The following is a 24061-nucleotide window of genomic DNA, read 5'->3' on the forward strand; positions in this document are numbered from 1 at the left end:
CAACTACTGATCCTGTGTGCCTATGGCCCATGCTCCACAACAAGAAAAGCAACAAGAAGCCCCAAAACCACAATGAAGAGTAGCCCCCACTCACCGCAACTAGAGAAAGCCCGCACAAGGCAACAAAGACCCAGAGCAGCCAAAAATAAAATAAATAATTAACTTCTTTTTAAATAAAAGATAATGGAGGAACTTCCCTGGCAGTCCAGTGGTTAAGATTTCACCTTCCAATGCAAGGAATACAGGTTGGATTCCTGGTCAGGGAGTTAAGATCTCCTGGTCAAAAAACCAAAACACAACACGGAAGTGATACTATAACAAATTCAATAAAGACTATAGAAATGATCCACAATGAGAAAAAAGAAGAAACCTTCAGAAAAAAAAAAAAAAAAGGAATACTATGAAACATCTTAAAAACATATTTGACAACTGAAAAGACAGCAAATTCCTTGAGAAACATTATAGCGAGGCTGATCCTAGGGAAAAAAAAAAAGCATGGAGTCTTAACCACTGAACTGCCAAGGAACTGCCCAGTAGTAGCAGTCTTACACAAACTATTTCAGAAAGTAGAAAAGAAAGGTGAGGGAGTTCCCTGGTGACCTAGTGGTTAGGACTCTGGACTTCAACTGCTGTGGCCCAGGTTCAATCCCTTGTCTAGAAACTGAGGTCCTGCAAGCTGCATGGCACAGCCAAAAAAAAGATAAAAATCCCCAACTCATTCGGATAGGCCAGTATTACCTTGACAGTTAGATACAGATTTCTCTCTCTCTCTCTCTTACTCACACATACATACAAACTATAAATCAGTATCAGTTAGCCCTCCATATCTATGGGGATTTAACCAACCACAAACTGTGTAGTATATTATTTACTGTACTGTGTATTTATTGAAAAAGAAATCCAAGTGTAAGTGGACCAATGCAGTTCAAACTCATGAGTCAACTATACTTCATTTGCATTAGGAGAAACATATAGGTAATAGATAAACGGAACAGAAAACAGTTTAGAAATTGATCTATTACATACTATTTTCCAATTTTTTTTAACAAAGATGGCAAGATCAACAAATGATGCTGGAACAACTGATATTCATATGGGGAAAAGCATTAACCTCAGCCTTTACCAATATGCACATGAAAAGAGATGCTTAATGTTATTTGTCATCACAGAAATGCAAAGAAAAACCACAATGAAATACCACTACACACTCACTCAAGCTACACACTCAAACGGCTAAAATTAAGACAGACAGACAATACCAAGTGTTGGTATGGGTGCAGGGCAACCAGAATGTTCACACATTGTTGGTAGAATGAAAAACAGCACAACTTTGCCGAAGCTCCAATACTTTGGCCATCTGATGTGAAGAGTCAACTCACTGGAAAAGACCCTGAAGCTGGGAAAAACTGAGGGCAAATGGAAAAGGGAAGCAGCAGAGAATGAGATGGTTAGATAGCATCACCAACTCAATGCACATGAATCTCAGCAAACTCTGGGCAATCATGGAAGTCAGCGAAGACCGGTATGAGGCAGTCGATGGGCTCGCAAAGAGTCAGACATGACTTAGTGACTAAACAACAACAAGGACAACAACTTTACAAAACAAGAATGCAATCTACTACAGAGTTCAACATACACTTATCATGTGACCCAGCAATTACACTTGGGAGGTATTTACCAAGAAAAATGAAAACATGCTTCCACAAACACACATGAATATTTATAGTAGCCCCAAACTAGAACCAACCATGTGGGGAAGAGTCTCTGAGGTGACTCCCGTGATCGCCATCTCCTGGTATTCACGTCCTTGTGTTGTCCCTTTGAGTGTGGGCAGGAACTGTGACAGGTTTCTGGCCGATATAGTATGGTAATGGTGACAGAACACATGTAATTACACATATGTGGTTACATTACTAAGACTGTAAAGTCCATTCACCTCTGAGGAAACACGTGGCCACCTGGGGAAGACCCATGTGGCAAGAAACCGAGGGTGGCCTCTGGCTAACAGCTGCTAAAAATGGGGTCCTCACTCTGCAGTCCACAAAGAGCCAAATGCTGTCAACAGCCACATGCGCTCGGAAGCAGATCCTTCCCCAGTCAAGACTCGAATGAGATCACAGCCCTGACAGACAGCTTGACAGCTGCCTTGTGAGACACAGCTAAATTGTGTCCTGACTCCTGACCCACAGACACTGCGAGACAATAAACGTGTGCTGCATGAAGCTGCTAAATTTGTAATAACATTGTTAGACAATAGGCAATTAATATACACCAATGTCCAAGTGGTGAACAGATCAACTGTGCTGTTGATTTACCTGTACAAGGGAATACTACACACTAGTAAAAAGGAATGGATTGCTGACACCTGGTGGTGGTGCTTCAGCTGCTCAGTCACATACAAGTCTTACAACCTCATGGACTATAAAGCCCACCGGGGTCCTCTGTCCATGGGATTTCCCAGAGAAGAATACTGCAGTGGGTTGCCGCTTACTTCTCCAAGGGATCTTTCTGACTCAGGGATCAAACCCACATCTCCTGCATTGCAGGCAGACTCTTTACTGCTAAGCCATATATGTATAACAATATAAAATTTCACTAATGCTATTCTGAGCAAAAGAAGTGAGACATAAAAGATCATATACATTATAAATACATTCATGTGTAATTCTAGGACAGACAAATATAATCTATTAGTGGTAAAAAAAAAAAAAAAAAAAAAAGCAGCTCAGATTTCCTGAGGCCAAAGGCTAGGATTTTCTTGGGAAGCAGAGTAAGGGAATGTTTGGGAATACTGGAATTGTTTTGATCTTGACTGTGATGGTGGTTAAACAGGTATATATACATTTGTCAAAACTGACCATAACACATCTATTTGAATTCCACAGTAAAGCTTTTGGCCACAAAAACTTGGTCACTCAAAAAGCTATTAACATACGGATTTTAAGTCAGGATAGGGGCAACGTTTTGGGGACTGGACAGTAACAGGAGGGACACCAAAGAGGTTTCTGAGGTCCTGGTTATGTTTGATTGCTTGATCTGAGTACTGGTTACACAAGATTGTGTTCACTCTGTGAACATTCACCAAGCTGTACACATAATTGGTGGACTTCCTGGGTGTATGTTAAACAACAATAAAAAGGTTTTTTATTTTTTAATTTTAAAGGCTAAGGAGTCATGCTAAATTACACTATAAGAGGTAAATCAATGCACTCCCTATTTCTCCATTGGATCCTGAATTTGTTTTTTATTGGAAACATTTGAATGTGGTCTGTATTAATAAATAATATTTTATCAATACCAAACTTCCTGTGTGATAGTGGTATTATGGTTATGTAGAAGAATAACCTTACTCTTATGAGAGACAAGGTGAAGTATTCCAGAATGAAATACCATGTCTGTAACTATCAAATCCTTCCCAAAGAAAAGAAAAACATAGAGACTGAAATAGAGCAAATTCAGCAAAAGGTAAACAATGCATCTTGCAAGCTTTTATGAGAGTTTTAGAAGAATTCTCTGTATTATTCTTTCAACTTTTCTATAGGTTGAAAACTTTTCAAAATAAAGAGTGAGGGACAAAATATCTTGTTTGAACTTGTTATTCAAGAGTTCAGTAATCTTCCAAAACTGCATGCAGAGACCTGGAGAAGGAAATTAACATTCACAACATGAGCACTTAAAATGTACCACATACTCCTAACATCTGTAACTTCAATCAACCCTCTCTAGGTTAATTATTATTACTCCCATTTTACAGAGAAGAAAACTGATGCTCAGTGAGGTGGAGAGATAAGTCCAAGAGTGAGTGAGGGAGTGAGTGATGGAGTTCAAACCAAAGTCAATTCGGAAAACAAGCCTTTCTCTCCATAACATCTTTGCTGTACTCTTCTCCCTTTCCGGCTTCTATGTTTTTTCAGTGCAAAATTGACTATATCAAAGGATATAGTCTACATATCCTATATATACGTCTATATATATGTCAAAGGATATAGACTATATCCTTTGATATAGTTGATCTTGGAGTGAACATGAACAGACTTGAAACCTACATTCCGTAATAATTCTCAATACTCAACAATCATTAAACCATCGGATTGAACCATGCCTCTGCTCTTCACTAAAGACAGAAAAGCCGGTGGGAAAGTACAGAAATAGGGATAACATTTCCTGTTCCTATGGGCTATAACATGTACAGACTAAAAGGGACTTTGATAAGAGATTAGCTTTGCAAAACAGAGTAATGTGGAGTAAACACAACAAGAATATGAAACAATAAATGCAATTCCAACAGACTGTTTTCAAGACAGACTAAAACAATTATATCCTTATGAAAAAGCAAGTACATCAGTGAAATCTAAGTTACAAAGGACACCAAGGATAATCAGGGTATTCTTTTAAATTTTAAGGCGATGACTTAAGAGCAAATAAAACTTCAGTGAACTTCTGGTCAACATATGAAAACTCATACTCCCAAAAATATTACAACAGGGACTGAGGACTCACTCACTGAGTGAGTGAGTGAAACTCCAGAGTTTACTACATGGAATAATAGATAACACACTATGTCAGGCACTGTTCTAAAACAAGTTAATTCATTTAATCCTCACACCAGTGCTATGAGATAGGCACTAGTATTATTCTTATTTTACAGATGGGGAAACTAAGGCCAAAGAAGTAACTTGTCCAAGACCAACACAGTTGGTAAGTAGTGGGGCTAGGATTCTAGCCCAGTGGGGATGGCTTCAGTCCATACTTTTAACCACTGCTATACTGCCTTTCAAAGAAAGTGTTGGTTATCTACCCTCCATCTTTCAAAACAAGAGACTTTCTAGGAGAGACAGAATACTGGCTCAGTCCCACAGGTGTGATGCCTTCTTCTCACACCCAAACCAGGTTTTGGGGAATATATAAACAGTTCTTTCAGTTCCACTGTGTTTAAGGAGAAATGGGAAAACCACTGATCAGGACTAGAAAATGAAATACAAAGCAACTGCTAAAGAGAGTTGGTTCACTTAAAATGCATGCATTTGCAGCTTATTGTCAGACAGGGACGGAATCTGATGTGAAACATTCAAGTTCTGCCCCAGTCTGCCAGCATTTTCTGATGCAATCCCATCTCTACCAGCTTTGGAAAGGAGGGCAAAGGAGAAGCAGAGTTGAAAACCAAACAGAGGCTGGCCAAGTCCCCTTCAGGACCTTCGATCCCTTCCACGTGCACAGAGAAGACAATTTCTAGAACCAAAGGACTCCCTGGGTGCTAAAAAGCCTCCCAGTGGCAAAAATTCTAGTAACCTTCACAGTTACAATAAAATTACATGTTCTGGCATCCTTTAATCCCAGTCTATGGGCATTCCTAATATACAACAGTTCAGAGAAGCCCAGATTCTGAGGAGCCTCAGTATTTCAGCAAGCTAAGTGGGTTAAGGCACGAATGAAGAGTCCCGTCCCCTCTAATTCAGGACACCACCCCCCCATACTCCAGAATTTTCGACAGTGAGAAGACCAAAGCAGCCCTCTTTATTTCTCATGTTTTACAATGCAGACATCTCTCTGAATCATTCGCTCCGCTAGCGGAAGCTGCTCTGGGGAACACGCTACTCCTCTAAGTGCAATTCCTGTAATAGACTTATCATAAAGAATGAAAGAGTAATAAGAAACACTAAGTGGTATTCTTCTGCCAAGGAAGTGAAATACCAGTAGGCGGCTGAAAAGTCCACAGGTGTTTCAAGGAGGTGAGAAATGAACGATGAGTCCAGGCTGACACCATTTTCTTCCTCCTCTGTCCAATCCTAACTAAACTTGCACGTGCAGGACTAACTAGTGGAGTCACACACAAATCCAGGCTTAATCAGGCTCGTTACAGACCCTGCAAAATGGCGCTTAATAGCCTGTACTTCATAAAGGTTGTAATGAGCATTAAACGAGATAATAAGTGTAATTTGTCCTCGGCATGACAGCACATACTCAGTAATTGTAAAGTACCGCTTACCCCCAGTCCACCCCACCTTTGGACTACAAACGCGTTCAGAAGCCTTATCATCCACTGCTTCCTGACAGGGATGAGCACTGGTCTTCAAGGTCCCCCAACTGGAGTGGGATTTGGTTGCATAAACCAAACTAGGCAGCAAGGACAGATTACCAGCCATTGGCTCGGTGGCGTCTGTTGTTTACAATGAGTCCCCTTCCTACCAACGCACTGAGAGAGTCCAAGTATATTTCCCACCCTCCAACTTAGCAGGGGAAGCGCAAAGGTGACTGAAAACTAAGAGGCTGGCAGCAGGGTGCCCCGGGAGGCTGAGGCTGCGAAGTGGGAACCCTTGAAGGAGTCAGGCCCCTCCCGGGACCGAAGGGCCGGGAACGATCCAGCCTCTCACCCCTCTCAAGAAGGGGCCCTCGCAGCTCAAGGCTGGGGGATTTTTTAAGGGTCCCGCCACCGCTTCAGCCAAGCACAAGTGGGACCCCAGGGGCCGGCAGGCGGGAAGGGGGGGCCGCGGGCGCCTCCGAGCCCCAGCTCGGGAATGTGGTCAAAGAGGGGTCACCGGGGGAGGGGCCGGGAGCGAGAAACTGGCGAGGGGCGGGGCCCCGGAGGTGGCTAGAGGTCGCGGGCGCCTGCTTCGGAGGCTCAGGATCCCCACCGGGCTCCCAGCCACCCGCCAAGCCACCCCCCACTCCAGCGGGGGTCCCCGCCACCACAACTGAGCAACCCCACTCCCCTTACCTGGCTCGGCTGCTCAGCCTGCTCCGAGGACGCCATCTTTCTGAGGCCTGACTAATCTATCGCCGTTGGGCGAGGCTTCTCCCAAGCGCCCTCGCTCCTGCTCTCTGCCCAGACTAAAGTAGCAGGAACTGAGCTGTCGATGGGGGGCGGAGCGGGGCGGGTCACTGTGGGAGAAGAGGGGAACTCCCACCACAGGGTCAACATGCGCTATTTTATTAGGTCTCTCCTTTACAGCAAAACCGAAGTCTATCCTTTTTGCATCCTTATATGTGTATTATATGTACTGGATTAAATCTCTGCCCATGGGCACATGTGCTCCTGCTAAGTCGCTTCAGTCGTGTCCGACTTTGTGCGACTCCATAGACCATAACCCATGTAGGGACACGCTAAGTAGTTAATTAATGAATGTGTAGAGACTTGGAAATTAATTAATCAATTGATCATTTGGTTCAGTACCATTTGTTGAGTTCTTACTATTGGCTATTTGGTAGGTGCGAGAAATAAGATACAAGACTCAGCTTCTGCTCTCAAGTCCAGGCCAAATACACACACACACACACACACACTCACACACACACACACACACACACACACACACATATACTCACATAATTAAAACATCTTGGAAATAGGAGTCTGATAACCGTCTGCAGGTCTATTAGAAGAACTCAGAAGGCAAGTGCTTTTGGGAGAGGCAAGGCTTCTACAAACCGTTATTACTTTATAGTGGTTGAGTTGTTAGATTTTTAAGCCAACTGTGACATTACACGAAAGAGCTGTATACATTAGAAATATCAGTCAGTTCATATCGGTTGTGTTTTATCAGTGATGGTGTATTCAAAAGCATTGCCTCAGTTAACAATTCTTCCTACCAAACAATGTTTTAAATGTATTTTTCTTATGAGATAATATCTGATTTCCTTTAATAAAATATGAAAGGGATTGACCCTGAATTAATACAGGCTGATAATTATTCCTTCAGTTCAGTTCAGTTCAGTTGCTCAGTCATGTCCTATTCTTTGCAACCCCATGGACTGCAGCAGGCCAGGAATAACAGGAATAGCAAATTATTCCTTGTTTATGTAAAATGCCCCCCTTTTAAGCCAGGAAACTTTTTTATATTTTTTTTATTACTTTATTCTTAAGTGTTGGTTTTTCAGGGGTGAAAAACACAGGCTTTTCCCTAAGTAACAGTATTAGAACAAGAACAAATATATTGTCAAGCAGCATCTGGACAATCTCAACAGTGATGAGATTTCCCCTTCTCTCTCTGATTTGAGATCATAATGTTTAACCTAATATTTAAGCATTTCATTCCGAGGTCCCAACCCAGTTTACAGAGCTGAAGCAAAGAATCGAATGCGTGGAAATGTGGGAGTATTTCATGCTTCTCTGTTTTGTCTTCAGCAAGATTGAAAACTACACTCATCAATTTTTAAAACTGATTTCTTTCAGATCAGCGTGAAGTTTGGGACATTTTCTAGATCTTTTCAGGTTGGAAAGAAAAACAAACAATACAAAGTAAAATGACACTACTTTAAGTTTTAATATCATGCATCTATATATGCAAAAGAGGCTTCCCAGACGGCTTAGTTCAGTTCATTCGCTCAGTCGTGTCCTATTCTTTGCGACCCCAGGTGACTCAGTGGTAAAGAATCCGTCTGCAATGCAGGAGATCCCAGTTCGATCTCTGGGTGGGGGGAAGATCCCCTGGGAAAGGAAATGGCAACCCACTCCAGTATTCTTGCCTGGGAAATCCCATGGACAGAGGAGCCTAGCGAGTTACAGTCCAGGGGTTCCCAAAAGAGTGGGACACGACTTAGCCACTAAACAACATACATGGAGGAAAGAGTTCAAGGAAATAATTCAAGGAAATATACATGCCTGTCCTTCATACTGCAAAATTAACCCCTACTGACCTCATTTTCAACGGGCAAATGCAAATCCTTAATATTAGGTAGGAAAACAAACAAAAAACACCTCCTGAACTGAATTGAGCGACCTAAGTTGGCTTTGAACCCACACACTACAGCTCCCAGCACGCCCCGTGAGCCGCAGGTGATTAGGAGCAACTAGAACTACATCTCCCGGCGTGCCTTGGTCCCACGCGTGATTTGCTACGGAGAGAACTACATTTCCCGGCATGCCGTGGGGGTGGAGTTGGGGAGGACTCCCGCTCCTCAGCCTCCCTGACTTCTCCTTGTCGGTCTGGTCCCTCCCTGAAGAGGATGGAGGTGGCCAGCGGCGTTGCAGCTCCGGAACCCGGCGAGATCCGGGCTCTAAAGCAGTGTCTGCTGCGCCGCAACAAAAGCCGGGAACAGCACGGCGTAGCGGCCTCTTGCCTCGAGGAGCTGAGGGAGAAGGGTAGGCACGGGACCGGGGCGAGGGCTTGCGGGGCTGGAACCCGGGCTGAAGGGAGCCAAGGGCAGGGTGAGGATGTCCGGCGGGGCTAACCGAGATCAAGAGAGGCGACTTGAGGCTTCTTGTAACTCAGGTGGAGGAGCCTTGGGACAGATATGACTCACGTGGGTATAGCGACCTACCAGTTTCACAGCTTTTGTGCCAAGCGCTTTAACTTAATTTACTTTATGTGAGATTCATATGGTGGAAAGGCAGACGGGAAGCAATATGCAAATTAATTAAAACAGACTCTACTTCGGTGTCTTGCCTCCGGTGACTCAGATTGTGGATCCAACCCAGCCTGGTGTATTCCTGCCACTCGGGCTCCCTAAGGTGGTACTGGGGCCCCCAGGTGAGCCTGCGGCGAGGTGGGGGCGGGTTTCCACCGCCATCTCTAGCAGGTGTCTGTGCGGTAAAGAGGGAGCCGCGACCCACCTGCCCAGAGGTCCAGACAAGGAACTGTGAGTGACCTAGCTTTCAAAAGTTCTGAGCCTCATACAGTTACTAGTTGCCTGACCTTGCAGGTAACCATCTGTTGATCCCCAATTTTCTCATCGGCAAAGTGGCTATATTTCCAGCCCTGCTTCACTGAATTGTTGGGACTCTCCAAGGAGATGATGTATTTAAATGACTTACAAGTCATTAGCCTGTAACAATTAATTGTTTACCGAAAGAAGTTCTTTAGGTTAAACGTGTGAGTCATCCCTAGGCAGGTAGTGAAGATGTATGTCTGCCTGTTCAGAGCTTCCTCCCTGAGTCACTCAGCCCAGCCGGTATCCAATAGAAGTCTTTCAGAGACACAGAATCAGCCAAAGCACTCTAAACGCTTCAGTGACGTAGCTTTTGCCATATAAGTGTTTACATATTTTTTCTTGACGTGAGGGTTCTTAAGTTTTAGTGCCCCTTTAGTGCAGTGGCTGGATGCACTTGGCACAGAGGCCCATATAAGTGCTTGTGTTTCTGGAGCTTGGCCTATGCAGGGTTTGCTGGATGCAAGAGGATATTGCCCTATGATATTTGTAGCCTCTCGGCTACTTCTCTGCATGCTCTAGTCCCATTAGCATTTTAGGCATTGCCATCATTAGGCAAGTACAGACCTGCCCTGGACAAAACCTCTTCTCCATTGATCACACAGATGAAAAGTTCCTGTTACAAACTTCTGTCTTCTGCCTCCTTTATACTTTCTTATAGATTAGTAAGACTGTGAAGAAGATACTGCAAGAACATATTTTTTCCTTTCTTTTTTAAAATTTTCTTTTTCTCTGGACACTTGGGAGAATTTGAGTCATTTAGACCACTGAGAAAATGAATGAAAGATGCTTATTCTCAAAGAATGAAATCAGACTTTTGTTGGTTGTTCATCCAAGGAAAGAATCGAGTGCCTCCTAATGAGGGTGTTGAGTAGCTGGAAGAAAAACGTTTTCAAGAGCCACACTGTGTGGGTATAAATGCCAGTTACTTACTGTGTGACCTTGAGCAAGTTACTTAACCTCTCTGAGCGTTGGGTTTGACATCTGTAAATGGGAGTAACAATAGTACCTACCTTACAGGATTGTTATGAGATTAAGTACTGTATATGAAAAGCACTTCGGATAGTACCAGGCACATGGTAAATGTTGTATTAGTATTAGTGGTCATCATTATAGTTATTAGCTACCAGGGATTTTTCTAGGCTCTGGGGGCATACATACTGAGTACAAAGACAGATATAATTTCCCTATGGATATTTGTCAATTGCCAAATATTTTATTCCTCTCAGCTTGTGACATTCTGGCCATTGATAAGTCCCTGGCACCAGTAACCCTAGTCCTGGCAGAAGATGGCACCATAGTGGATGATGATGATTACTTCCTGTGTCTTCCGGCCAATACTAAGTTTGTGGTATTGGCTGGGAATGAGAAGTGGACACACAATTCAGGTAAGAAATGCTGGCCGTACATACAGTATACCCTCCATCGTGATTTACTTTACTACACGCGGCACCTGGTTGCTCTTTGGTTGGCTGTTTCAGCATTTATGCAGCAAGCGTTACTGAGCACCTTCTGTATGCCAGAGTGACGCTGAGTCAGGGGATGAAGATGAATGAGATGGGGTCAGGTCTCAAGTAACTCACGGACCCACAGCAACTAAAACACAGCAGGGCCGAGAGATCTGGGCCACAGGTGGGGTCAGACTGCCTGATCTGAATCCCAGCTCTGCCATTTACTAGTCATGTGATCCAGAGCAAATTATCTAACTTCTCAGCCCCTTATTGAGATAGTAATTTCAGTACCTGTCTCCTCGGGTTGTTGTAAGGATTCGAGAACATAGTACATATCAAGCCAGGGCTTCTCAGCAATGCTATTGACATGTTGGGCCAGGAAATTCTTTGCTGTGGGGGTGCTGTCCTGTGCACTGTAGGATTGCTGGACTTTACCCACTAGGTACCAGTAGCATCTCCTCACCTTAATCATGACAACCCAAAATGCCTCTAGATATTGTCACATGTCTACAGGGGTGTGGTGAGCAGAATCACTCCCAGGAAAGAGCCACTGATAGAAAGCATTTAGTCTTATCTGGCATGCTGCTGCTGCTGCTAAGTCACTTCAGTCGTGTCCAACTCTGTGTGACCCCAGAGATGGCAGCCCACCAGGCTCCTCTGTCCCTGGGATTCTCCAGGCAAGAATACTGGAGTGGGTTGCCATTTCCTTCTCCAATGCGTGAAAGTGAAGTCGCTCAGTCGTGCCCGACTTTTAGCGATCCCATGGACTGCAGCCTACCAGGCTCCTCCGTCCATGGGATTTTCCAGGCAAGAGTACTGGAGTGTTGTGCCATTGCCTTTTCCGCTTATCTGGCATACAGTCAGATAAATCAATATTATCTGTCACTACCATTACCGTCATCCTCACCGGCAATACAAAGGGAACTAATATGAATGAGCAAGAATCAAAGAGCTAAAGACGTGTCTTGAGGAGAGTCCGCAGGCCACCAAAGTGTGGATATCACCTTTCAGCAATGACTCTTCCAACCACCTTTTTACTCAGGCTCTAGGGACAGCAAATAGTGGCTGCAGCTCCTCCAATCAAGAATGAGACCCGAACTTTCCTGGTGATCCAGTGGCTAAGACCCCAAGCTTCTAATACAGGGGGCCTGGGTTCAATCCCTGGTCAGCAAACGAGATCCCCAATGCTGCAACTAAGACCCTGTGCTGCCAAATAATTTAATTTAAAAAAAAAAGAATGAGACTCATCCTGACATTTAGGGAGTTTGGGATGAACATGTCCACATTGCTGTATTTAAAATGGATAGCCAACAAGGACCTACTTTACAGCACAGGGAACTCTGCTCAATGTTACGTGGCAGCCTGGATTGGCAGTTGGGGGAGGACGAATACATGTACGGCTGAGTCCTTTTGCTGTCCACCTGAAACTGTCACAACATTTTTAATTGGTTATACTCCAATACAAAATAAAAAGTTTAAAAAGAGAGAGAGAGACCCATCCCCAAGCACAGAGAAATGCTGATGAGGAGGAATGTTTTTGGATATGGAAATAGACAAAAAACTAACCTAAAGGGAAGCATGGTGGCATCCTGGGTATGCATGACCATACACTGGATTTAAGTGGCTTCTTTCCATAAAAGAATACAGAGCAGTTTCACACAGAAATAAATGGAAGATGGAACAAGTGGGAAAGTTAAGGCCCTAGATGGGGATTGGTTTTGCCATGAATCCCTGAGAAAAGGTGCTTCCTTCAGCATCGAAATTATTCTAAATGATCAGTCGGAAGGACGTGCTGACATCCTGGAGGTCTGAGTTAGGGGAAGAAGTGAAAAGAGCACTGCAGGTTAATCTGACTCTTAACTGGCATTTTCTCCCTGTATCAGATGGAGGTACAGCTTGGATTACCCAAGAGTCCTTCGACAGAGATGAAACAGACAGCGGGGTGGGGATGAAGTGGAAAAACGTGGCCAGGCAGCTGAAGGAAGATCTCTCCAGCATCATCCTGCTGTCCGAGGAGGAGCTCCAGGTGAGCCTCCCCGCAGCCACACTCACCTGGCCTCTGCTGCCCTCTGCGTCCTAGTTTCCATGCATCTTGCCACCATAATTTCACTATTCCTTCATTTTTAAGTAGTTCTCAGATGACAGCCAAGATTCTTCATTTTTCTAATTTTCTTGCTTGGAGTAGAAATTTTTTACTCCTCACTCTGCATCAGAATCACCAGTGGAGCTTTTTTTAAAAAAATACAGATGCCACAGCCCCACATAGACTATTTAGGCCCAAGGGTGGAACAGGAGGTACTGCTAAAGAAGGTGAGTTAAATCTTAGCACCATCACAAAGACTGTAGCCAGTCACTTACCCTCTCTGCTTACGTTTCCTCTCCAGTAAAATTGGGGTAAAAATAGTATGTGGTAATTCAGAAAAATTTATTGAACCCCTTCCCTGTGTGTGGCATAGTTCTTTGCACAGGGTTACAGGGCTTCCCAGGTGGCGGCAGTGGAAAACAACTGCCTACCAAAAAAAAAAGAAGAAGAAGAAGAAACCGCCTACCAATGTAGGAGACCTGGGTTCAATCCCTGGGTCGGGAAGACCCCCTAGAAGAGGGCATGGCAAGCCACTCCAGTATTCTTGCCTGGAGAATGGCATGGACAGAGGAACCTGGTGGGCTCCAGTCCATGGGATCTCAAAGAGTCAGGCAAGACTGAAACAACTTACCACCCACAGTGGTGAACAAGCCAGACACAGTCCCTGCTCTGATGAAACTCAAATTCTGGTGGAAGGAGGCGGACAAAACCAGCAGTGTGCCCAGAGGGTGGGGGCTACTCTAGATTGGGAGATCAAGGAAGTCTCCTTGAAGGAGGTGACCTTTTGGTTATTTTTTAATCTTGTATATTTATTTTGAATAAATAATACTAATACATTCACATGGTTCAAAATCCAAGAGACATAGCCGAAAATAAAACAATCCAAGTGTCCATCAGCTGATGAATAAATAAAATGTTGGCTATCCAAATAATGAAATATTTTATTCAGCCATAGGAAGGAATGAAGTATTAATACATTAGGCTTCCCTGGTACCTCAGACAGTAAAGAATCTGCCTGCAATTCAGGAGACTCATATTTGATCCCTGGATCAGGAAGATCCCCTGGAGGAGGGACTAGCAACCCACTCCAGTATTCTTGCCTAGAGAATCCCATGGATAGAGGAGTCTGGTGGGCTACCATCCATGGGGTTGCAAAGAGTTGGACAGGACTTAGCACCTAACAGTGACAACAGCGTGGAGAAACTGAAAAGATTGGGCTTAGTGAAAGAAGCCAGACATGAAAGGCCACAGATTTCATGATAGCATTTTTATGAAATGGCCAAACTGTCCAAGTCCTTAGAGATAGACGGTAGATTAGTGGTTGCTTGGGGGTTGGGTTTCTGGAGACTGTGAGGAAGAATGGAGAGTAACTACTGATGGGTACAGTTTTTTCTGGGCTGGTGACTGTGTTCTAAGATGGTGGTTGTGACTGCACAAAACACAAAAAAGTCCACTCATTTTACTAAACTCCACTCATTTATATGCTGCAATCAGTGAATTGTGTGGTGTGTGAATTATATCTCAATAAAGCTGTTTGGAAAAAACAGATATACAGAAAAAGTCTGACTTCTGTCCCCAGCCACCCAGCTTTCCTTCCTAGAGACAACCAATCTGTCAGTTTACAATTCCAGAGATAGTTTATATATGCTGTCGCTCAGTTATGACCAACTGTTTGCAACCCCAGGCTCCTCTGTCCATGGAATTTATCAGGCAAGAATACTAGAGTGGGTTGCCATTTCCTACCGCAGGGGATCTTCCCAACCCAGAGATTGAACCCAAGTTTCCTACATTGGCAGGTGGATTCTTTACCACTGAGCCACCTGGGAAGCCCATATTATATACAATTACATAAATATGTTCTCCTCTTCCACTTTCATCACATAAATGGAAGCATAGGTATTCTATTTCAAAGAAAAGTTTGGTAAGTTTTCCAGATCACTTTGCAAAAGATAGTTTGTTCTTTTTTTCATTGCTGCATAGTATTCCATTTCATGCCTATATTTTTCTATTTATTTATTTAGCTGTGCCAGGTCTTAGTTGTGACATGCAGGATCTTTAGTCAAGGCACGTGAACTCTTGGTTACAACATTTGGGACCTAGTTCCCTGACCAGGGATTGAACCCAAGCCCCCTGCATTAGGACAGCAGACTCTTAGCCACTGGACCATCTGGGAAGTCCCACCATAACTTATTTAATGAGTCTCCCCAGTGGGGGACGTGCAGGTTGTTATCAGTCTCGCTATTCAGTCTGTACTGCAAAAACACTTAGACCCGTGTCATTTTGCACATGTGCTTGTCCATAGAATAAATTCATAGATGTTTAGTTGAGAAACATTGGCAGGTCCCAAGAGGGTCACAGAAATAAACTGAAGAACTAGAGGTACCTGCCATGGAAAAGTTAGGGCCAGGCAGAGGAAAGGCAGGAATTTTTTCTTCTTTGTTTTTTTCTTCTTTAAGAAACAGAAAGGGGTCATGAGATCCCTTCCCATCCCAACAGACTAGCAAATTATGATACCCTTAAGATAAAGGGCATAACAGTCCTCACCAGAACAGGGATGCTGGAATACAAGTGAACCCAGCCCTGAGAGCTAGACTCTGCACAGGGAAGCTTAGGACAGGAGCTTGCAGAGGCTGGCCACGTGGCAGGTGGGAGAAAAACAGCAGGTAAAGGAGCCATGGGGAGTGAGGAGGGAAGGGAGAGAAGGGAGGAGCACAGGATCCTAAGGATTAGCACTGACACTGATCCTTGCAAAGTCATTAACTGCTCTTGCCTCATTTTCCTCATCTATGAAATGGTGGTAATACTAGTACTTCCCTCATAAAGTTTGTGCCTCTTGAATGTTGGACCTTATGAATGTGTATTAATATTACTTGTTCAAAAATGGATGCACTCTGAAAGTTAAGGGTTAAGGGTGACTTATCAAGTGGCCTCCTCAAAGAAGCCTTTCACAAACTCCAGCAGCCCTCCTTGTCACTTTCTGCCCTAAGCGTTTTACGTCTGTTTTCTCAGTGGCGCATAGTGAGTGCAGCAGGTAGGATTTTAGTGTCCCAACTAGAGATCGAATCCAAGCCCCCTGCAGTAGAAGTACAGAGTCTTAACCTCTAGACCACCAGGGACATCCTGTTTTGTTTTTAATAAGGTACTAAAGGCAACATTTTCCTAATTCTTTCACCAGAGGGAAGCTGAAAAAATTACATGCCTCTCTCCTGACTCTCGGGCTTCCCAGGTGGTAAACAACTTGCCTGCCAGTGCAGGAGACTTAAGAAATGCAAGTTCAGCCCCTCAGTCAGGAAGATCCCTGCAAGAGGATTCTTCCTGGAGAATCCCGTGAACAGAGGAGCCTGGCGGACTATAGTCCGTGAGGTCGCGAAGAGTCAGACACAGCTGAAGAAACTTAGCGCAGCGCAGCACTCCTGACTCTCAGGCAGCCATACTGGGTAACTTTGGGAACTAGATGAAATGAGCCTTTGAAATTGATGCATTTGAGAGACATAACATCATGTTCGAAAAGTACTTTCAGATGTCTTAAAGCCAGTATTTGTTTGTCAGATGCTCATTGATGTCCCATGTTCGGAGCTGGCTCAGGAACTCGGCCAAAGTCATGTGGCAGTCCAGGGGCTCCAGAACACTCTCCAGCAAGTTCTTGACCAGAGAGAGGAAGCCCGTCAGTCCAGGCAACTTCTGGAACTTTACCTCCGGGCTTTGGAGAAGGAAGGTGGCATCTTGTCAAAGCAGCAAGGTAGGTGTTGTGCTGAGATCTCAGTAGGAGCCTTTTCTTGAGAGAGAGCCAGGTGCTTCCCATGTGCTCAAGAAGAGTGATGCCACAGCTGTGGGTGTTCTAAGATGGCAGGCTGCCATCTGCCCGCCTGATTGCTCTGGCTGGTTGTTGGGTTGGCTGTGTGTACGCGTGGCATACTGATGGACCCTCTATCTCACATCCGCTTTGCAGAGTCCAGAGCTGACCTCGGAGATGAGAGGGATGCTGTTGACACAGGCGTTAGAGAGAGCTCCTCCAAAGTTACGCCTGCAAGCCAGATCCTCTTGGCGCTGAAGGAGAAACCTGCCCCAGAGCTGAGTTTGTCTAGTCAGGATCTGGAGGTGGGCGAGCACCAGGGACCCTAACTTTTGCAGGGAAACACTTGTATCAGGGTTTTTTCACCTCTGCAGACCCTGAATCATAGCTGCCAATTTGCCTGTTATTACATTCTAAGCTTCCCTTGTAGCTCAGTTGGTAAAGAATCCGCCTACAATGCAGGAGACCCAGGTTTGATTCCTGGGTTGGGAAGATCCCCTGGAGAAGGAAATGGCAACCCACTCCAATATCCTTGCCTGGAGTATCCCATGGACTGTAGCCTGTCAGGCTTCCCTGTCCATGGGGTCGCAAGAGTTGGACACGACTTAGCCAACTAAACAACCACATGCAAAGCGTTTGCAAATGTCTCACATAATCTAAATCTTAAACAAAATGGGTGCACTTCCTCAGATCATCCAGCCTTGTTCTCTGGTCCAGAGTAGGTAATGAAATGTCTGACCCCAACAGGGGGGAGTTACAGGACTCAGGCTTCTGAGATGCATCTGCCAGTGGTTGAAAAAGATCCGCAGGCCCAGAGGTACATGAAATATTCATGGGAAGGACCTGTGCAACGGGGTTGTCTTGTCCTGACTCTCAGACCAGGGAACCCATCAGAGTGGGTGCTCCTCCTTGTCCCTGTCCCCAGCACTACCTCAGTATAGCTAGACGGGAAAGAGGCTGTATTGAATTGAACTTGGCTAAATTTCCTGTGAGTGGAGGACTTTATGCTCCAAGTAAACTACTCTAGAGGTCCTTTCCTGTTGTTGTACGGTAAGCAGAGGCCTGTGACAGCTTAATAGGAAGGAAGCCTGGCATCTCAGCATAAAGCTAGAGACCGATACTGCCGATTCTCACCTCCCCTAAAGAAAATCACGAGAGCAGCAGAGGGTCTCGTTCACAGTGGTTCTTCTTCTCACTGCAGCTGGTTGCCAAGGAGGACCCTAAAGCACTGGCTGTTGCTTTGAACTGGGACATAAAGAAGACGGAAGCCGTTCAACAGGCCTGTGATCAGGAACTTAGCCTACGCCTCCAGCAAGTGCAGAGCTTGCGTTCTCTGAGGAGCATTTCAGCAAGGACAAGTTCACTGCCTGGAGACATGGAGAACCCCAAACGAACCAGACGAGACCCCATGTAGCTGACAGCCAGCAACATGCCAAAGAAAACCTTGGGTTTTGTGTCAGTATCAGTAAATACCTTTAGCCTAATCATTATAGCTACTTACATACTCCTCTGCCCCCTGCCTTTCAGAATGTTCTCCTGGAACAGACTGGAAGATGGGCTTTGGGTCTTCTTCAGAAAAGCCATTCCAGCTTCCTTCACACATTGAACCATAAGGCTGCACCAGCTCCTTTAATTGCAAGTTCATCTGTTCTCTGTGTAATAGTAGTTGTGAAGGGCATGGAAAAGAAGCTGTCATGATTCAGACCAACTATCCTTTTTTTTTCTTTTCCTTCTACATCAGACAAATGGTATATTTCTTTCATGATGTAATCTATGCAACCATCATAGTAATGGACCTACTATTCTTTTCCTTTTTTTTTGATGTGGACCATTTTGAAAGTCTTTATTGAATTTGTTCCAACACTGCTTCTGTTTTCTATTTTGGTGTTTTGGCCCCAGAGCATGTTGGATCTTACCTCCCTGCCCAGTAATCAAATCTGAACCCCTGGCATTAGAAGGCGAATTCTTAACCACTGGACCTTCACGCAAGCCCAGACGCACAATTCTTATTCTAAAGATGGAACTGCAGAATTTTAAACACAAATAATGATAGAGAAGGTGACGCATCAGTGTTGATTATGGCCATAAACTTGTTTCTCAAGTTAATGAATTTTTTTTGTTTGTTTAAAGGCACATATTAAATTTGCAGACCATAGGGACATACAGAGAGTCTAATTCACCGTTTCTAATATCTAATTCAGTATTGTGAAATTATATCCATTACCACTGTGAAACTTTTCAGATTTCTAATATGTTTTATCAGCAGGGGGTATAAAAAGGTCATTAAATCGATCTCTGTGAGATACAACTCCAGGTCTCTCTGGGTGCAGAACAGAGACTTCTGGTTTATATTCCTCTTGTTTCTGTACTAACTTGTTCTTCAAGTTTTGTAATCTACAATGCAATTTCTCTTGCGGGGGAAAAAGATAATTAGTTATTGACTTATTTGACTTATTTTTAAGCATACTTAGAGGAAAATGGAATAGTATTAAGAATACATTGGCTAATGATTAAATAAAGAAATGTAACAATAAGTCCTAAGGTGAGGCAGAGATGCAAAAAACAAACAGAACAAAAAGAGCTATTTGCTTCTCCTATGACCTTCCTCAAGGAGGGCTCAGGTCTACTCAGCATACTGCTACTGCCTTATGCCATTGGTTCTCACTTGCCCCAATATTTTCTTTTTTAATAGCATATTTTATAATGCCTTCTTAATTATCCTTAAATGAAAACCAGAGCTGATAACCTACCTACGTGTATACCTTCATCAATGCAATACCCCCAAATGGAAACAAAGGAAAATAATTTTTAATAAGATGGTCTGTGTCCATCTCAGTTTGCCCTTTTCCATAGATGACCATCAAAAGGCACAAGAAAGCTCTCAGGTGCTTATCCTTACAATTGAATTACCCTGAGTTTGTCAGAAGCAGCCATGCATGGTACATAGTGATTGTTGACTCAAATTCCACAAGCAGCATTCATAATGGGAGTTCCCAAAATAGTGACGTTCTGGGCAGTATAACACATCTGTCCTTGATTTACAAGGTGGCTGCATTCTTGACAAAGCCAGGAGATGTTAAAACTGGAAAAAATACTTTGTATATAAAACAGAATTAGGTTTGGGGCTGATTTGGAATGGGTTTTCATTCCTGTGAACAGCCAGCATGACATAAAAGTCATGTGGTGGGAGGAAAGACACATGGGATCTAGGATGATAATTCACTATGTTGAACTGTTCTGTGCTTTGCAGGAAAACTAGCAGCCTACCTCCCACCCCACCCATTCAGTGTCAGTAGCAGCCTCCAGGTACTGAGACAGTTGACAAGAGCCCCCAGGTTCTCAAAATGCCCCTGAAGGGGCAGTAATGCCAGTTGAGGATTTTTATGACAGTTTGCAGTCAGCTCTGTGCCAGCACCTACTTCACTGGAGCCTCAAGACTGAGTGAGCTAAAGAGGGTGTGGTGTGCCATCTCTCATTTTGCACATGAGCAAAGTCATGCTCAAGAAGGATCAGTGACTTGCCTCATGTCACAAGGCTAATTGGAGGGCCAGGGTTCAAAGGCAGGTCTTTTGGCTTGATTTTGGTTTGGGGTTTTGGTTTTTTTGGCCATACCACCCAGCTTGTGGGATCTTAGTTCCCCAGCCAGGGATTGAACCTGGGCCCTTGGCAGTGAAAGCACAGAGTCCTAACTACTGGATCACCAGGAATTCCTAGGTCTTCTGGTCGCAATCCTGGTGTTCTTTCCACTTACTTGTATTTTCTCTTAAGTCTACATACTCTTCTACTCTACATCCAGATCACTAGTTTTGTTAATTTGTAGTTCAGTTACTCAGTCATGTCTGACTCTTTGTGACCCCATGGACTGCAGCACACCAGGCTTCCCTGTCCTTCCCTATTATTTTGTTTTGTTAATACCAAAATAATAAGTTGAATTCAGTTCCAAATGGAAAAGACCTAATATGTTTGCAACATGATTGCTAAAAGATTTCTAAATGTAGTCCTTGTGCTGGTAGTGTAAAAGAAGTAAATTAGCCTTGTGAACACTATAGTTAGCACAGTAGCAAAGGAAGCCTGGGTTCCAGAAATAATAGAACAGCATCTCTATTTAACAGCTGTATCAGCAATTATCTCTATTCACCAATTTTATTAGCATCTCCATCTTTGCCCTACTGAATGAAAAATGTTTTCTTCAGTTATTTCCACCAAATACACAGTAGAGCTTTAGTTGATAGGCCGGGTGTTGGTATTGGTCTTGTGTATTAGAAACAAACCTGCTGAGCATCTCAGCTGCATAGAATAGAAAAAGTACTTTGGCCTTTGGAACGAGACAAACCCACATGGAGTCTAACCTTATGGGACGGTGGTTTCCAAAAATGAAAGGTTAGCCTAAGGCCCCAAGGTGGAAGGGCTTAAATTAAATGAAGGAAGTTGGAGGATATCACTGACTCAATGGACATGAGTTTGAGCTAGCTCTGGGAGATGGTGAAGGACAGGGAAACCTGGCGTGCTACAGTCCATGGGGTCACAAAGAGTCAGACAAGACTGAGCAACTGAACAAGTATGAGGAAGAGCACAGGACCAGCACAGCGATACGGAGGGAATGGTTCCCTTTCATCGCCCCAGGGCCAGAGAGAGGTGGGTGGGAACAGAGACCTTAGTCTGCAAACCCTAGACCAAATGTAGAGTCAAAAGTTATTTTGCCCCAGGTACCGCTTACCTCCTCTACACCACTGTGCCTCCAGGCCTTCTAGAATAGAACATAGCAGCAGAGCAATAGTCTAAAAATAGGAGAGAGAGAGAAGGAGCAGGGCACAGCCGATGTTAGGAGGAAAGACTGTCAAAGAAAGCAACTGGGACTAATGAACTCTACATTAGCCATATTCCATTCTTTCGACTCAAGTCAAATGTCGGTCCCCATTAGGCAATTGGCTTTGACAGGAGCCATGCTAATTACCACTTACCAACCTTTAATTTCTGGGTAAAAGCAAAAGGAAAAAAAACTAATGGATTTTTCATTTTCCAGAAAGAAAGGAATAAAATAATAGTAGTCTGTTAAAAAATACATTACAAGAATTATTAATGTGCCTTTGCTCACCAGATTTTTTAATTTCCTAATTAACTTTTATTATCTTTTTTTTTTTTTTTGCCTTCAGCATTTCTTTTCCTATTTTGTTGTATTTTGCCTTAAGTTATTTTGATTATGTCTTATATTACTTGAGGTTTTTAAGGACCTTGGAAATTATCTACTCCAAATATCCACTGCCTGAATCTGCTACACAGCTGACAGGGTGAGGTCCTCTGCACTGTCAGGAAGCCCCCAGTAAAAGGAGCAGATCCCCTCCTCCTCAGGAAATGCACTGAATTTTCAGATCACACATCCTTAACATTGGCTGTTTGGTCAAACTAAGTCAGACAACACTTCCACAATTATCAATACAAGGAAGTAACCAACAGGTTACTGCAGAGCTATGAGATTTTCTTCAGTATTCTCTAACACCATGTTACAGGAACTATCACCATGAAAATTCTAGCTTTTCTCCAGCTTACAGTTATTTTTAAAATAGTTTATTTATCTGGCCGTGCCAGGTCTTAGTTACAGCACACAGGATCTTTTAGCCGTGGCATGCGAACTCTTAGCTGCAGCATGTGGGATCTAGTTCCCTGACCAGGGATTGAACCCAGGCCCCCTGCATTGGGAGCATGGAGTCTTAGCCAGTTGACCACCAGGGAAGTCCCAACTTACAATTATTTTAATAAGAACAGAATGTGTATCTTTTATCACTTAACTATTTAATTATAGACAAAAAGGATAAATTAGTGTTAATTTTTATTAAAGTTATGAGAAGCCAGAAAAGGGATTACCCAGTGTCTGCCTCGTTCTTTCTAGTCTAGGAATAGGAACTTCCTTCTTCTTAACAGCTGAGTGACATATCCTCTTCTGATTTCTTTAAGATCAAATCCCTGTCTCCTGAAGAAGCTGCCGTTATTAAGATGTGGGTAATCCCTTCAGCAGGCGCTGCCAGGTCAAGGATATGTATCCCCCATGAGCTCACAGGCTAAGTTTCCACTGAAATGGTTGCTGTCAGCCCTAACATTCTAATACTATGAAAGGACTTCTATTGAATGCTTATGTCACATCAGTTCTTCCTTAGCAGTTAAGGATCTACTCTGGTGACAAATACTGGAAACAAATGTGAGAGAATGAGTTAGCAGCCATCCAGGCCTCCATGTCCTAGATCTGCACATCTGACTATACTGAACTACATGTACGCAGATGAATGAAAGTAGCTCAGTCGTGTCCAACTCTTTACAACAGCATGGACTATATAGTCCATGGAATTCTCCAGGCCAGAATACTGAAGTGGGTAGCCTTTCCCTTCTCCAGGGGATCTTCCCAACCCAGGGATTGAACCCAGGGCTCCCGTATTGCAGGGCAGATTCTTTACCAGCTGAGCCACAAGGGAAGCCCAAGGATACTGGAGTGGGTAGGCTATCCCTTCTCCAGTGGATCTTTTCCAACCCAGGAATTGAACCAGGTAGGATTAAAGTCTACCAAAAACCTGATGGTAGGAAATTACCCTAGTTTACTAATGATGAGCATGTTAATCTAGTCTAACATGCAGTTGATGCCAGTTTACATTTTTCTAAGGCCCCTGAACTAAGGTGGGCTTAAACTTGATGGATTTCCTGGAGGTACCATTAAGGTAGCCTCATTTCCTTCAGATATTACTTAGTTAAAAGTTACAATCTCTGGACTTTCCCAGTGCTCCTCCTGCCAGTAGAGGGGACACAGGTTCAACCCCTGGTCTGGGAAGATCCCACATGCCATGGGGCAACTCAGCCCATGCACCACAGCTCCTGAGCCCACCCACCCTAGAGCCCAGGCACCAGTGCTCTCTTGTGGTGACAGCACTGCAGTGAGAAGCCTGACACCAAATGAAGAGTAGCTGTCACTCGCCGCAACTAGAGAAAGCTCACACACAGCAACAAGGACCCAGTGCAGCCAAACATTTATTTTTTAAAAAAGTTAAAATCCCTAATCCTAAGGAATGTGTACGTATGGCCCTAAGCAAAACTGAAAGACAATGA

General features: G+C 43.9%; 2 protein-coding genes and 1 non-coding gene across 3 annotated transcripts in view; 1 reads left to right on the forward strand and 2 right to left on the reverse strand.

Annotated features, from left to right (window-relative positions):
* Positions 1-6810, reverse strand: part of PEX14 (peroxisomal biogenesis factor 14) — a 136472-nt gene extending 129662 nt beyond the window's left edge. The window contains exon 1 of the mRNA XM_065935776.1: positions 6716-6810. Within this exon, the coding sequence (XP_065791848.1) occupies positions 6716-6751 (36 nt within the window). The 5' untranslated portion in view covers positions 6752-6810. The remainder of the gene's footprint in view (positions 1-6715) is intronic.
* Positions 6811-8866: 2056 nt separating this feature from the next.
* On the forward strand, positions 8867-19506 carry DFFA (DNA fragmentation factor subunit alpha). The gene is made up of 6 exons (XM_065935777.1): positions 8867-9079; positions 10875-11033; positions 12980-13122; positions 16729-16918; positions 17129-17277; positions 18174-19506. The coding sequence occupies exons 1-6, from the start codon at positions 8944-8946 to the stop codon at positions 18384-18386; spliced, it is 990 nt and encodes a 329-aa protein (XP_065791849.1). The 5' UTR covers positions 8867-8943; the 3' UTR covers positions 18387-19506.
* On the reverse strand, positions 18703-18763 carry LOC136170156 (small nucleolar RNA SNORD77). The gene has a single exon (XR_010663597.1). It is a non-coding gene; the product is annotated as a small nucleolar RNA SNORD77 (small nucleolar RNA).
* Positions 19507-24061: the final 4555 nt, after the last annotated feature.

This window comes from Muntiacus reevesi, chromosome 5 (assembly GCF_963930625.1).
Source record: "Muntiacus reevesi chromosome 5, mMunRee1.1, whole genome shotgun sequence".
Classification (NCBI taxonomy): Eukaryota; Metazoa; Chordata; class Mammalia; order Artiodactyla; family Cervidae; genus Muntiacus; species Muntiacus reevesi.

What these genes read in the sequence shown, in the direction of transcription:
- DFFA (XM_065935777.1), top strand. Translation starts at nt 8,944, where the DNA reads ATGGAGGTGGCCAGCGGCGTTGCAGCTCCGGAACCCGGCGAGATCCGG. An exon ending in CGAGGAGCTGAGGGAGAAGG is followed by an intron (nt 9,080 to 10,874) that starts GTAGGCACGGGA and finishes TATTCCTCTCAG; the next exon opens with CTTGTGACATTCTGGCCATT. An exon ending in CATCTTGTCAAAGCAGCAAG is followed by an intron (nt 16,919 to 17,128) that starts GTAGGTGTTGTG and finishes TCCGCTTTGCAG; the next exon opens with AGTCCAGAGCTGACCTCGGA.